Genomic DNA, 16,752 nt, shown 5'->3' with positions numbered 1-16,752 from the left:
GCTGGTTTAAGAGTGCAACCAAATCTGCAGCGTTCAACAGTTGCATCAATAGTACACATTTTCTGGCAAAACAACAGGTGAGATGTGCATCCTTCAATGTAATTGAACTACATATTACAGTACAATACAATATGTTCACATTTTTACATGTACTGACATTTTGAAATATATTGATTTGTGTTTTTCAGTAGGATCCAAAGGTTGCCTCCCACAGGAAAGAGGCAGAGGTAGTAAATATACATTGCATTTTCTAGCCTATAAAGCTACCCATCACATACACAGGGAATTGCCATTGTTGACATGGTAATTGGCAACAATGCAATAAAACTACTGGAAATTCGGGACAGAGTGCGGGCAGACAATATCACTTTTGGGAGTGTGAATACGGTCAGCAGAACAACAATTGCCAGAGTCCTAAAGAAACATAAAATAAGGATGAAGCAGTTGTACCCTTTGAGAGAAACGGTGAACGTGTGAAAGAACTCCGGTATCAATATGTCCAGGTCAGATGTCTGTTCTATAACCAAACAGGGTACACAGCTATGCATAATAGAAAGTACTGGAAAACTGTGGATTTACTCTATTTTAGAGAGTAAAGGAGATGGAAGCCAGGCAAACTACACATACATTCATCTTTGTTGATGGAGCTGGATTCAACCTGGCAAAAACACGCCGCAGGGGAAGAAATGTGATTGGATAGAGAGACCCGTAGATGTCCCAGGCCAGAGAGGAGCTAACATCACAATCTGTGCACCACTGTCCAATGATGGTTTGCTGTTACACAAACCACTCATTGGCCCCTACAATACAGAGAGGCTCATTTATTTTCTGGAGGACCTGCATAATGGACTTGTGCCAGCGGAGGAGAGAGGGACAAGAAACTCCCCTACCTTCGTTGTTGTGTGGGATAATGTGGCATTCCACCACTCTGCTGCAGTCAGACTGGTTTACTGCACATCCCAGGATGTCAGTACTATTCCTGCCTCCATACTCCCCCTTCCTAAACCCCATAGAGGAGTTTTTCTCTGCGTGGAGGTGGAAGGTTTATGACCAGATGTCCTTACTGGATGCCTTGAATGTGCGGTGTGGAGACACTTCTCCTGAATACTGCCAGGGTGTAGAGACACTTCTCCTGAATACTGCCAGGGTGTAGAGACACTTCTCCTGAATACTGCCAGGGTGTAGAGACACTTCTCCTGAAGACTGCCAGGGTGTGGAGACACTTCTCCTGAAGACTGCCAGGGTGTAGAGACACTTCTCCTGAAGACTGCCAGGGTGTGGAGACACTTCTCCTGAAGACTGCCAGGGTGTGGAGACACTTCTCCTGAATACTGCCAGGTTGTGGAGACACTTCTCCTGAAGACTGCCAGGGTTGGATTAGACATTCCACAAGATACTTTCCAAGATACATCGCCAGAGAAAACATAAGATGTGAAGTTGATGAGAACTAGAACCCTCACAGTACTGTACAGTATGAGTGATTATACTAGACATGTTGATGAGAACTACAACCCTCACAGTACTGTACAGTATGAGTGATTATACTAGACATGTTGATGAGAACCCTCACAGTACTGTACAGTATGAGTGATTATACTAGACATGTTGATGAGAACTAGAACCCTCACAGTACTGTACAGTATGAGTGATTATACTATACATGTTGATGAGAACTAGAATCCTCACAGTACTGTACAGTATGAGTGATTATACTAGACATGTTGATGAGAACTAGAACCCTCACAGTACTGTACAGTATGAGTGTTATACTAGACATGTTGATGAGAACTAGAACCCTCAAAGTACTGTACAGTATGAGTGTTATACTATACATGTTGATGAGAACTAGAACCCTCACAGTACTGTACAGTATGAGTGATTATACTATACATGTTGATGAGAACTAGAACCCTCACAGTACTGTACAGTATGAGTGATTATACTATACATGTTGATGAGAACTAGAACCCTCACAGTACTGTACAGTATGAGTGATTATACTATACATGTTGATGAGAACTAGAACCCTCACAGTACTGTACAGTATGAGTGATTATACTATACATGTTGATGAGAACTAGAACCCTCACAGTACTGTACAGTATGAGTGATTATACTATACATGTTGATGAGAACTAGAACCCTCACAGTACTGTACAGTATGAGTGTTATACTATACATGTTGATGAGAACTAGAACCCTCACAGTACTGTACAGTATGAGTGATTATACTATACATGTTGATGAGAACTAGAACCCTCACAGTACTGTACAGTATGAGTGATTATACTATACATGTTGATGAGAACTACAACCCTCACAGTACTGTACAGTATGAGTGATTATACTATACATGTTGATGAGAACTACAACCCTCACAGTACTGTACAGTATGAGTGATTATACTATACATGTTGATGAGAACTAGAACCCTCACAGTACTGTACAGTATGAGAGATTATACTATACATGTTGATGAGAACTAGAACCATCACAGTACTGTACAGTATGAGTGATTATACTATACATGTTGATGAGAACTAGAACCCTCACAGTACTGTACAGTATGAGTCATTATACTATACATGTTGATGAGAACTAGAACCCTCACAGTACTGTACAGTATGAGTCATTATACTATACATGTTGATGAGAACTAGAACCCTCACAGTACTGTACAGTATGAGTGATTATACTATACATGTTGATGAGAACTAGAACCCTCACAGTACTGTACAGTATGAGTGATTATACTATACATGTTGATGAGAACTAGAACCCTCACAGTACTGTACAGTATGAGTGATTATACTAGACATGTTGATGAGAACTAGAACCCTCACAGTACTGTACAGTATGAGTGATTATACTAGACATGTTGATGAGAACTAGAATCCTCACAGTACTGTACAGTATGAGTGATTATACTATACATGTTGATGAGAACTAGAACCCTCGCAGTACTGTACAGTATGAGTGATTATACTATACATGTTGATGAGAACTAGAACCCTCGCAGTACTGTACAGTATGAGTGATTATACTATACATGTTGATGAGAACTAGAACCCTCGCAGTACTGTACAGTATGAGTGATTATACTATACATGTTGATGAGAACTAGAACCCTCGCAGTACTGTACAGTATGAGTGATTATACTATACATGTTGATGAGAACTAGAACCCTCGCAGTACTGTACAGTATGAGTGATTATACTATACATGTTGATGAGAACTAGAACCCTCGCAGTACTGTACAGTATGAGTGATTATACTATACATGTTGATGAGAACTAGAACCCTCGCAGTACTGTACAGTATGAGTGATTATACTATACATGTTGATGAGAACTAGAACCCTCGCAGTACTGTACAGTATGAGTGATTATACTATACATGTTGATGAGAACTAGAACCCTCACAGTACTGTACAGTATGAGTGATTATACTATACATGTTGATGAGAACTAGAACCCTCACAGTACTGTACAGTATGAGAGATTATACTATACATGTTGATGAGAACTAGAACCCTCACAGTACTGTACAGTATGAGTGATTATACTATACATGTTGATGAGAACTAGAACCCTCACAGTACTGTACAGTATGAGTGATTATACTAGACATGTTGATGAGAACTAGAACCCTCACAGTACTGTACAGTATGAGTGATTATACTAGACATGTTGATGAGAACTAGAACCCTCACAGTACTGTACAGTATGAGTGATTATACTAGACATGTTGATGAGAACTAGAACCCTCACAGTACTGTACAGTATGAGTGATTATACTAGACATGTTGATGAGAACTAGAACCCTCACAGTACTGTACAGTATGAGTGATTATACTATACATGTTGATGAGAACTAGAACCCTCACAGTACTGTACAGTATGAGTGATTATACTAGACATGTTGATGAGAACTAGAACCCTCACAGTACTGTACAGTATGAGTGATTATACTACACATGTTGATGAGAACTAGAACCCTCACAGTACTGTACAGTATGAGTGATTATACTACACATGTTGATGAGAACTAGAACCCTCACAGTACTGTACAGTATGAGTGATTATACTATACATGTTGATGAGAACTAGAACCCTCACAGTACTGTACAGTATGAGTGATTATACTAGACATGTTGATGAGAACTAGAACCCTCACAGTACTGTACAGTATGAGTGATTATACTATACATGTTGATGAGAACTAGAACCCTCACAGTACTGTACAGTATGAGTGATTATACTATACATGTTGATGAGAACTAGAACCCTCACAGTACTGTACAGTATGAGTGATTATACTAGACATGTTGATGAGAACTAGAACCCTCACAGTACTGTACAGTATGAGTGATTATACTACACATGTTGATGAGAACTAGAACCCTCACAGTACTGTACAGTATGAGTGATTATACTATACATGTTGATGAGAACTAGAACCCTCACAGTACTGTACAGTATGAGTGATTATACTAGACATGTTGATGAGAACTAGAACCCTCACAGTACTGTACAGTATGAGTGATTATACTAGACATGTTGATGAGAACTAGAACCCTCACAGTACTGTACAGTATGAGTGATTATACTATACATGTTGATGAGAACTAGAACCCTCACAGTACTGTACAGTATGAGTGATTATACTATACATGTTGATGAGAACTAGAACCCTCACAGTACTGTACAGTATGAGTGATTATACTATACATGTTGATGAGAACTAGAACCCTCACAGTACTGTACAGTATTAGAGATTATACTATACATGTTGATGAGAACTAGAACCCTCACAGTACTGTACAGTATGAGTGATTATACTATACATGTTGATGAGAACTAGAACCCTCACAGTACTGTACAGTATGAGTGATTATACTAGACATGTTGATGAGAACTAGAACCCTCACAGTACTGTACAGTATGAGTGATTATACTATACATGTTGATGAGAACTGGAACCCTCACAGTACTGTACAGTATGAGTGATTATACTATACATGTTGATGAGAACTAGAACCCTCACAGTACTGTACAGTATGAGTGATTATACTATACATGTTGATGAGAACTAGAACTTTCAAAAGTACTGTACAGTATGAGTGATTATACTATACATGTTGATGAGAACTAGAACCCTCGCAGTACTGTACAGTATGAGTGATTATACTATACATGTTGATGAGAACTAGAACCCTCACAGTACTGTACAGTGTGAGTGATTATACTATACATGTTGATGAGAACTAGAACCCTCACAGTACTGTACAGTATGAGTGTTATACTATACATGTTGATGAGAACTAGAACCCTCACAGTACTGTACAGTATGAGTGATTATACTATACATGTTGATGAGAACTAGAACCCTCACAGTACTGTACAGTATGAGTGATTATACTATACATGTTGATGAGAACTAGAACCCTCACAGTACTGTACAGTATGAGTGATTATACTATACATGTTGATGAGAACTAGAACCCTCACAGTACTGTACAGTATGAGTGATTATACTATACATGTTGATGAGAACTAGAACCCTCACAGTACTGTACAGTATGAGTGTTATACTATACATGTTGATGAGAACTAGAACCCTCACAGTACTGTACAGTATGAGTGATTATACTATACATGTTGATGAGAACTAGAACCCTCGCAGTACTGTACAGTATGAGTGTTATACTATACATGTTGATGAGAACTAGAACCCTCGCAGTACTGTACAGTATGAGTGATTATACTATACATGTTGATGAGAACTAGAACCCTCACAGTACTGTACAGTATGAGTGATTATACTATACATGTTGATGAGAACTAGAACCCTCACAGTACTGTACAGTATGAGAGATTATACTATACATGTTGATGAGAACTAGAACCCTCACAGTACTGTACAGTATGAGTGATTATACTATACATGTTGATGAGAACTAGAACCCTCACAGTACTGTACAGTATGAGTGATTATACTAGACATGTTGATGAGAACTAGAACCCTCACAGTACTGTACAGTATGAGTGATTATACTATACATGTTGATGAGAACTGGAACCCTCACAGTACTGTACAGTATGAGTGATTATACTATACATGTTGATGAGAACTAGAACCCTCACAGTACTGTACAGTATGAGTGATTATACTATACATGTTGATGAGAACTAGAACCCTCAAAAGTACTGTACAGTATGAGTGATTATACTATACATGTTGATGAGAACTAGAACCCTCACAGTACTGTACAGTATGAGTGATTATACTATACATGTTGATGAGAACTAGAACCCTCACAGTACTGTACAGTATGAGTGTTATACTATACATGTTGATGAGAACTAGAACCCTCACAGTACTGTACAGTATGAGTGATTATACTATACATGTTGATGAGATCTAGAACCCTCACAGTACTGTACAGTATGAGTGATTATACTATACATGTTGATGAGAACTAGAACCCTCACAGTACTGTACAGTATGAGTGATTATACTATACATGTTGATGAGAACTAGAACCCTCACAGTACTGTACAGTATGAGTGATTATACTATACATGTTGATGAGATCTAGAACCCTCACAGTACTGTACAGTATGAGTGATTATACTATACATGTTGATGAGAACTAGAACCCTCACAGTACTGTACAGTATGAGTGATTATACTATACATGTTGATGAGAACTAGAACCCTCACAGTACTGTACAGTATGAGTGATTATACTATACATGTTGATGAGAACTAGAACCCTCACAGTACTGTACAGTATGAGTGATTATACTATACATGTTGATGAGAACTAGAACCCTCACAGTACTGTACAGTATGAGTGATTATACTATACATGTTGATGAGAACTAGAACCCTCACAGTACTGTACAGTATGAGTGATTATACTATACATGTTGATGAGAACTAGAACCCTCACAGTACTGTACAGTATGAGTGATTATACTATACATGTTGATGAGAACTAGAACCCTCACAGTACTGTACAGTATGAGTGATTATACTATACATGTTGATGAGAACTAGAACCCTCACAATACTGTACAGTATGAGTGATTATACTAGACATGTTGATGAGAACTAGAACCCTCACAGTACTGTACAGTATGAGTGATTATACTAGACATGTTGATGAGAACTAGAACCCTCACAGTACTGTACAGTATGAGTGATTATACTAGACATGTTGATGAGAACTAGAACCCTCACAGTACTGTACAGTATGAGTGATTATACTATACATGTTGATGAGAACTAGAACCCTCACAGTACTGTACATTATGAGTGTTATACTAGACATGTTGATGAGAACTAGAACCCTCACAGTACTGTACAGTATGAGTGATTATACTATACATGTTGATGAGAACTAGAACCCTCACAGTACTGTACAGTATGAGTGATTATACTATACATGTTGATGAGAACTAGAACCCTCGCAGTACTGTACAGTATGAGAGATTATACTATACATGTTGATGAGAACTAGAACCCTCGCAGTACTGTACAGTATGAGTGATTATACTATACATGTTGATGAGAACTAGAACCCTCGCAGTACTGTACAGTATGAGTGATTATACTATACATGTTGATGAGAACTAGAACCCTCACAGTACTGTACAGTATGAGTGATTATACTATACATGTTGATGAGAACTAGAACCCTCACAGTACTGTACAGTATGAGTGATTATACTACACATGTTGATGAGAACTAGAACCCTCACAGTACTGTACAGTATGAGTGATTATACTATACATGTTGATGAGAACTAGAACCCTCACAGTACTGTACAGTATGAGAGATTATACTATACATGTTGATGAGAACTAGAACCCTCACAGTACTGTACAGTATGAGTGATTATACTATACATGTTGATGAGAACTAGAACCCTCACAGTACTGTACAGTATGAGAGATTATACTATACATGTTGATGAGAACTAGAACCCTCACAGTACTGTACAGTATGAGTGATTATACTACACATGTTGATGAGAACTAGAACCCTCACAGTACTGTACAGTATGAGTGATTATACTATACATGTTGATGAGAACTAGAACCCTCACAGTACTGTACAGTATGAGAGATTATACTATACATGTTGATGAGAACTAGAACCCTCACAGTACTGTACAGTATGAGTGATTATACTATACATGTTGATGAGAACTAGAACCCTCACAGTACTGTACAGTATGAGTGATTATACTATACATATTGTTGATGTTTTTATTATTATTATTGCAGTCCTGGAATTTCACAAATTTGTTTTTTGTTTCAACTTTTTATTTTTCACAAGTAAATTACTATATGCAAAGATATAGAAAAAATAAAGGCTATTGAAGCAAATTGCTGCATTTCTGATTAATTCTTGTTACATATACTTTAGTACAGTCAATAAAGTGAAATGGTGTTATTATTATTCTATGATGAAATACTGATTTATGTGAAAAATCATTCAAACTTCAAAGAGAAAAGTTCATCATTTATGTTAGTGTTTTTTAGGTCAGTGTGTTATGAGTGACTGTATGCTTTCTGAGTGAGAATTGTTGCCAGTGTAATGGTCGAACAAGCTTATTTTGAGACATGTATAAATTGTTTTGGTAGTTTGGGTGAGTTTTGGAGGTGAGATGAACTGTTTGGCCAAGATGCATGTTGGTCATGCAGACGGTGTGAAGAGTTTTGAAAAAGTGGCTTCTGTATTGACCAATGCTTGTTAGCGATTGAAAAAAGCTATAATAGCTATCAATAAGAGCATGGCCATTGATTGATCAATTATTAGAATATCTGCAAAATGTACACCTAATTAAATATTGAAATAATTGTTTAATTAACTCAGGAACTCCCTTTGTATCCCTCGTTAACTCAGCTGTTTCCGTTACTTTGTCAGTTACATGTACGTTGGTGTGTGATTCCACTGCAGTTAAATATTCCTATATCAAACATCACTCAATTGATTGGTTGGTTAATTGGATGCGATAAAGACAAATACACTTTGTGAATTCTAAAAGTATAAGACAATATTTTATTAATATAGGGGTACATTATTTATTCATATAAACAATGAACGTTTTGGGGAAACTACTGTATGCCTAATAAAGAAATCAATTTCTTTAAGATTTAAAACTCGATTGAGTTGTAAAAGTTTTTGTTGCGTGTAAATGGGGACAAGGTGAACAGCAGAATACTTAACATCTCTGTCTCACTGTATATGCTATTGTTATTCTGTAGGCCAGGAGTCTTGGTTGTCCTTGGTCAGCTAATGGTTAGTAATGTGGAACAATACTGTAGCTATTTGGTGTTGTTTTCTTGACTGACTTGATATTAAATGTATTTCTTCTTTCAATTTGAAATGATTATTGACTTGTAGACCTCTAGCAGTTCTGTGTCCACTAGACCTAATCTTAACTAAAAACTATTTCAGTTATTAAACTGAGTAATATCACGTGATCCATCACTACTTGAAACTCTGATATAGTTATTTGGACGTAGTTATTATTACTTTATTATTTTTGGAACTTTATTAAGTAACATGTAGTGTGTTTCAAAGTTGTCGTAAAGAGGTTTAGCCAATCATATCTTAGCAAGAAAAGAACCTTAAGTGTGATCAAGCATATGTTTGTACTTAGTTAGTCCGTCTACTTTGATTGTCCAATTAGAAAATATCGGTACCGCCTTCCCCTCTGCCATAAGGCTTATCCTGTGAACCATAATCAATACCATAATCAATATGGCTGAATGTCTGAAGATTAACATACGATAAGGTGGTTTGGCACATGGCGCCTCCCATTGAAATGTAACCTGTTGATCAAACTATATCAGAGTATCAGAGAATAAATAGTTTGGTTTCTTTCTTATATTCTGACTCAAAGAAGAAAGTAATATGCAATCAACAGCAGGAGAATATAACTTCAGTATTCCATTTATTTCAACATTTGATCATTGTATATGATCTTGAACCATTGCACTTAGCTCCTGTAATATTATCATTGTAATACACTTGTGAAAGGGTATTGCTAGATTATAATCAGTAATTCACGGGGTATGCAGGTGTTTCTAGTGAGTTATAGAAGTTTCGGATGTTTCACTGACCTAGTAAGCAAGTTGTTTTTAGCTGGGTTGTGTTGTCCATCATGGATTACAGTGCGGTGGTCTTCATTTTATGACAATGGTGGTATAACTTAACCCTTGTAAATGAACTATTCTATTCTAGTCTGAAGTGAAGTCTTAAGTTTGACTTTATTACCAGTGAAAAGTTTGGGATTACGTGGGATTCATGTAGATTGATGTGAATTGAAGACAGGTGTTTTGAGTTTGTGTGTGACATAAATCACTGAAATAGGCCTAAGAAGGCTAAACCCGATTATTCTGAGATTTGAACTCTAATGTGCATGATATTGTTTATCATCCAGATCTAAGTGTTAAATTGAATTAACTCACCAGGTGTTGACGAACCAAACTAAACTTCTCCCAAGACTGTCCGCTACTACTTATTCATACTCTTATGCCAGAAAAGTATTTTGGATTACTTTTCTTTTGTTATTTTGTACTGTCTTTGTTTGTTGTTAACTTCTGCCAGCGGCACGGCACCATATGTCTATGACTAGGTGATGGTGGTTGGTGAGGCACATCAATCAAGGCTTTAATCTGCGAGAACATCACCATCTTGTTGCTGTCTGTCTGTTCCACTTCTGGGATTTACAGAGTCAGATTAGAAATCTCACGTCGTAATAAAGCTCCTGCCCCATTCGGCTGGTAGGGCGCTGTGTGGGTGGGGTGGGGCCGGGCGAGTGCGTGCTAGGGGTTGTACTGTAGGGGTGGGCCCAAGGACTCGGTATATAAGACTCATTCCACCAACATAGCCCCTACCTGCTCCGTACACAGTTTGTTATCATATCCGTATCAATCGTTTCATTATTTATCTAGACTAATTTAACATAACTCTGAATTAATTAGGCTTAGCTCTGAGTTGATACGTAACATTGACTCCAGGCTTCTTTTTCTTTTTTTTTTTGGTCGTCATCAGCCTTTTGTATGAGCCTACCTGCCTTCGGTGCAGTCGTTGGCCATCATGAACTACTGCATGCCTGACATGTATGAGATGCCTCATGGCGTGGGCGGTGGCTACCCGATGCAGGGCGGTGGGGAGTACTGCATGTATGGAGGTGATGGTCCCGGGGGGTACGGGCACTGTGAGCCCCAGCCCATGCACCAGATCCACCCTCCCTGCATGGAGCAGGCTTGGCCCCCCAGCCAGCCCTACGCCTGCTCCTACCCAGGACCCAACCCCGTGTTCAAAAGTGAATACTGCACCATGGAAGTGCCTCTCAGCCACTACAACCACCAGCCCGACTACTATTCTGAGGGGAAGCCTGACTTCTCCCACATGCAGTGGATGCAAGAGGTCAACAAGAAAGGTAGGGAGTTGGGACTAGGGAGCAGTGCTTCTGGAAGTAGAACCTGGAAGTACTAGGGATTATTGTGATGGCATGGCAAGCTGAAAGGTAGGGACTAACCCGGTGGCGTGATGGGGTGACATCCTGACAGCTTGTGTTGGAATGCATGTGTAGAGACGTGTGACAGGTGCACAAATATTTCCTGTTGATGAAGGACAAAATCTGAGCTGATATTGTTGGTATTTGATGTATGCTAGTCTCTAGTTTGGCTTGAACAGTGATTTATCTCATTGCAAACCGTTTCAGTGTTGAACCTTGCTCGTATGTGTATATATAATATCGTAGTGACTTTTGATACACTATAATCATAGGGATTCTGATACTATATGGTTATTAACACATAAACACTGAGTACTGTGAGTTTATCGGTTGAGAAGTCAACCCATTAGGAACAGTTTGTAGTTATGCACATTGAACTATGTATTCACTTTCAAACTAAGCCCTCTTGAAGTTTAAAGGCAAATTCAGACCACCAACATAATACAAGTCCATGGACTTTGAAAAGACTTGTTGGCAAACTTCTGAATTGTCAGTATGTCTCAGCATTTGATTGTCCTGAACAGTGTTCTTAGCGTCTATCATAATGGTTTGCTATTAAATTCACGGGTGGGTATTAATTGTGTTGACAACCTGAGCTCCTTTGATCAGGCTTTAGTTTGGACTAGAGTAAATCCAAGTTGACCTAAGGTGTCATACCGTGCCAGAACTGACCTGCCAGAGAACCTGTTGCATTTTGTGTGTGTGTGTGTGTGTGTGTGTGTGTGTGTGTGTGTGTGTGTGTGTGTGTGTGTGTGTATTGATTGCTGGTGCAGGAAGCAAGCCTACAGACAGGGTAACAGAAGGCTGGAGCTTGCTGGTTGATGGCTTGGCCCTGACTCCCCTCGACTCGTATTGATCATTTCTTGACCTTGCCCCCACCTTCCTCCTCTCCTCCTACCCCCCTCCCGTCCAGCAGTCTGACGGCCCCCCTGCATGCCACCCTACTCGTGTGTCCGAGCTGGATCACCTCTCTCAGTGGGCTAAGCCCCCAGGCTTGCCCTCACTGACCCTACCTTTTTAACTCTTGTTACCTCTGCTTCTTAACTTCTTAGTGCTACACACTTTAGGCCCTTTTGGAGAACTTTATGTTGAAATGAATGATGTTAAACACATCTGGTGGAAATCACCTCTTTTTTTCTATGTTGCTGTGTCTACAAAGATCATGTTCAGTGGTCTGCTTGTGGTCTGACAGTAGTAAGGGAACACTTTATTGTCCCATAGGGAAATCTGTCTGGTAATCATACAGGCGTTCCTGGCATCCATAATTGGTTGTTTCTGAATGATGTTTGTATCCAACATAAGTATAGTTGTGTCCCTGTTAACAGATCGTCGCTGGCCTATATGGGGCGGCAGGTAGCCTAGTGGTTAGAGCATTGGGCCAGTAACCGAAAGGTTGCTGGATCCAATCCCTGAGCTGACAAGGTAAAGATCTGTCGTTCTACCCCTGAGCAAGGCAGTTAACCCACTGTTCCCCGCGCCCCGAAGACATGAATATCGATTATGGCACCTCTCTGATTCAGAGGGGTTGGGTTAAATGTGGAAGACACATTTCAGTTGAAGGCTTTCAGTTGTACAACTTTCCCTATATGATGCGTTTTACGTTTGATCTCTTTCTGTCTTGTTAGGGTACATCCCCAGTTACCTGGACAAGGACGAGTTATGTGTGGTATGTGGGGATAAAGCTACAGGATATCACTATCGCTGTATCACCTGTGAAGGATGCAAGGTAATACCAACACTGGACATATGTATTAATAACATATGTAATAATACCAACACTTAAATCCCTGACATGGTTTCAGCAGTATCCATCAAAAAGGAAAAATTCTATGAAATATCATTCTTTAGATCATTGGGTTCCGGAAATTCCCTTTCAAACATTTCGTTTATCTTTTTTTCCCAAAGGGTTTCTTCCGGCGGACGATCCAGAAGAACCTGAACCCGACGTACGCTTGTAAGTACGAGGCAAAGTGCGTCATCGATAAGGTGACCAGGAACCAGTGCCAGGAATGTCGCTTCAAGAAGTGCATCGCTGTCGGCATGGCAACAGACTGTAAGTAGTATTCTGCTTAGTTTAGTTCCCCAGAATGCCTTTTTAGAGAGGATGTTCCTTCTTCTAGAGTGAGATGTATAATACAATTATAATAATGTAGCGTTCATATTTAATTGAGGACATTCACTACCACCACTATGGCAGCTGGGGAAAAAACGGATTAAACAAATGAACTAACTAGCACTAGTTCTGATTGCTCTAAAAATGTGTCTCAATAAATACGCTCCAATCTAGCTGAGAGATCTGTTAACTGAACTTGATAATCACGCCTGGCCTGCCAGGTGGCTCATCACGGAGAGCTGCTTAACCTGCCTATTTCAGAGTACAGAGATAGGGAGAGCTAATGTCATGACTCCTCATAACAGGAATAGACTGCCTCCTTCATTACTCTTTACAAATACTCTTCTTCGTTCTTTTTTATTGTGCAATTTCTATCATGCTTTCTCTGTTTTTACTTCTGTTATCGAATTTGTATTATTATTTATCTATTGGCAGATAATGTTTTTAATGATGGATATTATCAGTGTAAATATCAGAGGCAGAGTGCATATGTTTTGAATTGTATATTGTATGTATTGTAAATTGTATGCGAACAATAGAACATTTAATTTCTTAAAATAGCAGTGGCAGTTCTTAAAATAGGTCAAGTCGGCCACAAGAGGGATTCATGTAACCCTCCAAATTCAAGTTATACATGTATCCCTCTGGTGGCTGAGTTGACCTATTTTAAGAACTGCCATTGGTTTGTGGAGAAAGAGTTGAAGATCTTTGATAGGCTGATGAGGATTTTGATACAGGAAATAATCACTACCACCTGGTGAGGTTAGCATAGGACTAACATGTGCCAGGTTGTCTGATGGGAGCAGCTACAATGTAGCGTTCTATCGCGTGACACTATGTCAACGATTTTAATTGTCTGACGCTTAAACTTAACCTTGAATTTAAACTTGTTGTAGACTTACTCTCTTGCTTCTTTGTGCGCTTGATCCCCTTCCTCTCAATCCCCTCTCCGTTCGTGACTCCTTGCTTTCCTCTTTGACCCTCTCTCTCCCTACCACTTCACCCTTCCCCCAAACCCTAACACCTCACTCTCCTCCTCCTCCACCCCTCCCATCCTCTACACCTCCACCACTCCCTCCCATCCTCTATATCTCCACCACTCCCTCCCATCCTCTACACCTCCACCACTCCCTCCCATCCTCTACATCTCCACCACTCCCTCCCACCCTTTACACCTCCACCACTCCCTCCCATCCTCTATATCTCCACCACTCCCTCCCATCCTCTACACCTCCACCACTCCCTCCCATCCTCTATATCTCCACCACTCCCTCCCATCCTCTATACCTCCACCACTCCCTCCCATCCTCTACATCTCCACCACTCCCTCCCATCCTCTACACCTCCACCACTCCCTCCCATCCTCTACATCTCCACCACTCCCTCCCACCCTCTACACCTCCACCACTCCCTCCCACCCTCTACACCTCCACCACTCCCTCCCATCCTCTACATCTCCACCACTCCCTCCCACCCTCTACACCTCCACCACTCCCTCCCATCCTCTACACCTCCACCACTCCCTCCCACCCTCTACACCTCCACCACTCCCTCCCATCCTCTACATCTCCACCACTCCCTCCCACCCTTTACACCTCCACCACTCCCTCCCATCCTCTATATCTCCACCACTCCCTCCCATCCTCTACACCTCCACCACTCCCTCCCATCCTCTACATCTCCACCACTCCCTCCCACCCTCTACACCTCCACCACTTCCTCCCTCCCATCCTCTACACCTCCACCACTCCCTCCCATCCTCTACATCTCCACCACTCCCTCCCACCCTCTACACCTCCACCACTTCCTCCCTCCCATCCTATACACCTCCACCACTCCCTCCCATCCTCTACACCTCCACCACTCCCTCCCATCCTCTACACCTCCACCACTCCCTCCCATCCTCTACACCTCCACCACTCCCTCCCACCCTCTACACCTCCGCCACTCCCTCCCATCCTCTACATCTCCGCCACTCCCTCCCACCCTCTACACCTCCACCACTCCCTCCCATCCTCTACACCTCCACCACTCCCTCCCATCCTCTATATCTCCACCACTCCCTCCCATCCTATACACCTCCACCACTCCCTCCCATCCTCTACATCTCCACCACTCCCTCCCACCCTCTACACCTCCACCACTTCCTCCCTCCCATCCTCTACACCTCCACCACTCCCTCCCATCCTCTACACCTCCACCACTCCCTCCCATCCTCTACACCTCCACCACTCCCTCCCACCCTCTACACCTCCACCACTCCCTCCCATCCTCTACATCTCCACCACTTCCTCCCTCCCATCCTCTACATCTCCACCACTTCCTCCCTCCCATCCTCTACACCTCCACCACTCCCTCCCATCCTCTACACCTCCACCACTCCCTCCCATCCTCTACACCTCCACCACTTCCTCCCTCCCATCCTCTACACCTCCACCACTCCCTCCCATCCTCTACATCTCCACCACTTCCTCCCTCCCATCCTCTACACCTCCACCACTCCCTCCCATCCTCTACATCTCCACCACTCCCTCCCACCCTCTACACCTCCACCACTTCCTCCCTCCCATCCTATACACCTCCACCACTCCCTCCCATCCTCTACACCTCCACCACTCCCTCCCATCCTCTACATCTCCACCACTCCCTCCCTCCCACCCTCTACACCTCCACCACTCCCTCCCTCCCATCCTATACACCTCCACCACTTCCTCCCAGTGGTGCTGGACGACAGCAAGCGGCTCGCCAAGCGGAAGTTGATCGAGGAGAACCGTGAGCGGCGGCGGAAGGATGAGCTCCAGAAGACGGTGTGGGACCGGCCTGAGCCGTCCCAGGAGGAGTGGGACCTGATCCGCATGGTCACCGAGGCCCACATGTCAACTAACGCCCAGGGCAACCACTGGAAACAGAAACGCAAGTTCTTGGTGAGACGTCTCCTCCGTGGCTGACAGCGTCTAACCAACCATGGCTGTTCTGTGAAACATTCCCAGTTCCCACAATTCCTCTCTTGTCCCCTTCCCTACCTCCTATCCCATCCCCAACCCACCACTGTTCCCAACGTTAATATGTCCATGTTTTTTGTATCTCCTTGT

General features: G+C 41.6%; 1 protein-coding gene across 11 annotated transcripts in view; it reads left to right on the top strand.

The window, feature by feature from the left end:
• Nucleotides 1-16,752, top strand: part of LOC115173782 (thyroid hormone receptor beta) — a 133,433-nt gene that overhangs the window by 98,661 nt on the left and 18,020 nt on the right. For 8 of the 11 annotated variants that reach the window (XM_029732172.1, XM_029732171.1, XM_029732168.1 and 5 more), the window contains 3 exons: nt 13,173-13,273; nt 13,453-13,600; nt 16,379-16,584. In XM_029732172.1, the coding sequence (XP_029588032.1) occupies nt 13,173-13,273; nt 13,453-13,600; nt 16,379-16,584 (455 nt within the window). Of the gene's footprint in view, nt 1-11,078; nt 11,470-13,172; nt 13,274-13,452; nt 13,601-16,378; nt 16,585-16,752 lie in introns of all 11 variants that reach the window. The other 3 variants (XM_029732164.1, XM_029732166.1, XM_029732165.1) reach the window with 1 other exon arrangement.

The sequence above is a fragment of the Salmo trutta genome, chromosome 34, assembly GCF_901001165.1.
Source record: "Salmo trutta chromosome 34, fSalTru1.1, whole genome shotgun sequence".
In the NCBI taxonomy this organism is placed as follows: Eukaryota; Metazoa; Chordata; class Actinopteri; order Salmoniformes; family Salmonidae; genus Salmo; species Salmo trutta.
Note: the sequence above shows the minus strand (reverse complement) of the source record. Positions and strands in the feature narration are given on the sequence as shown.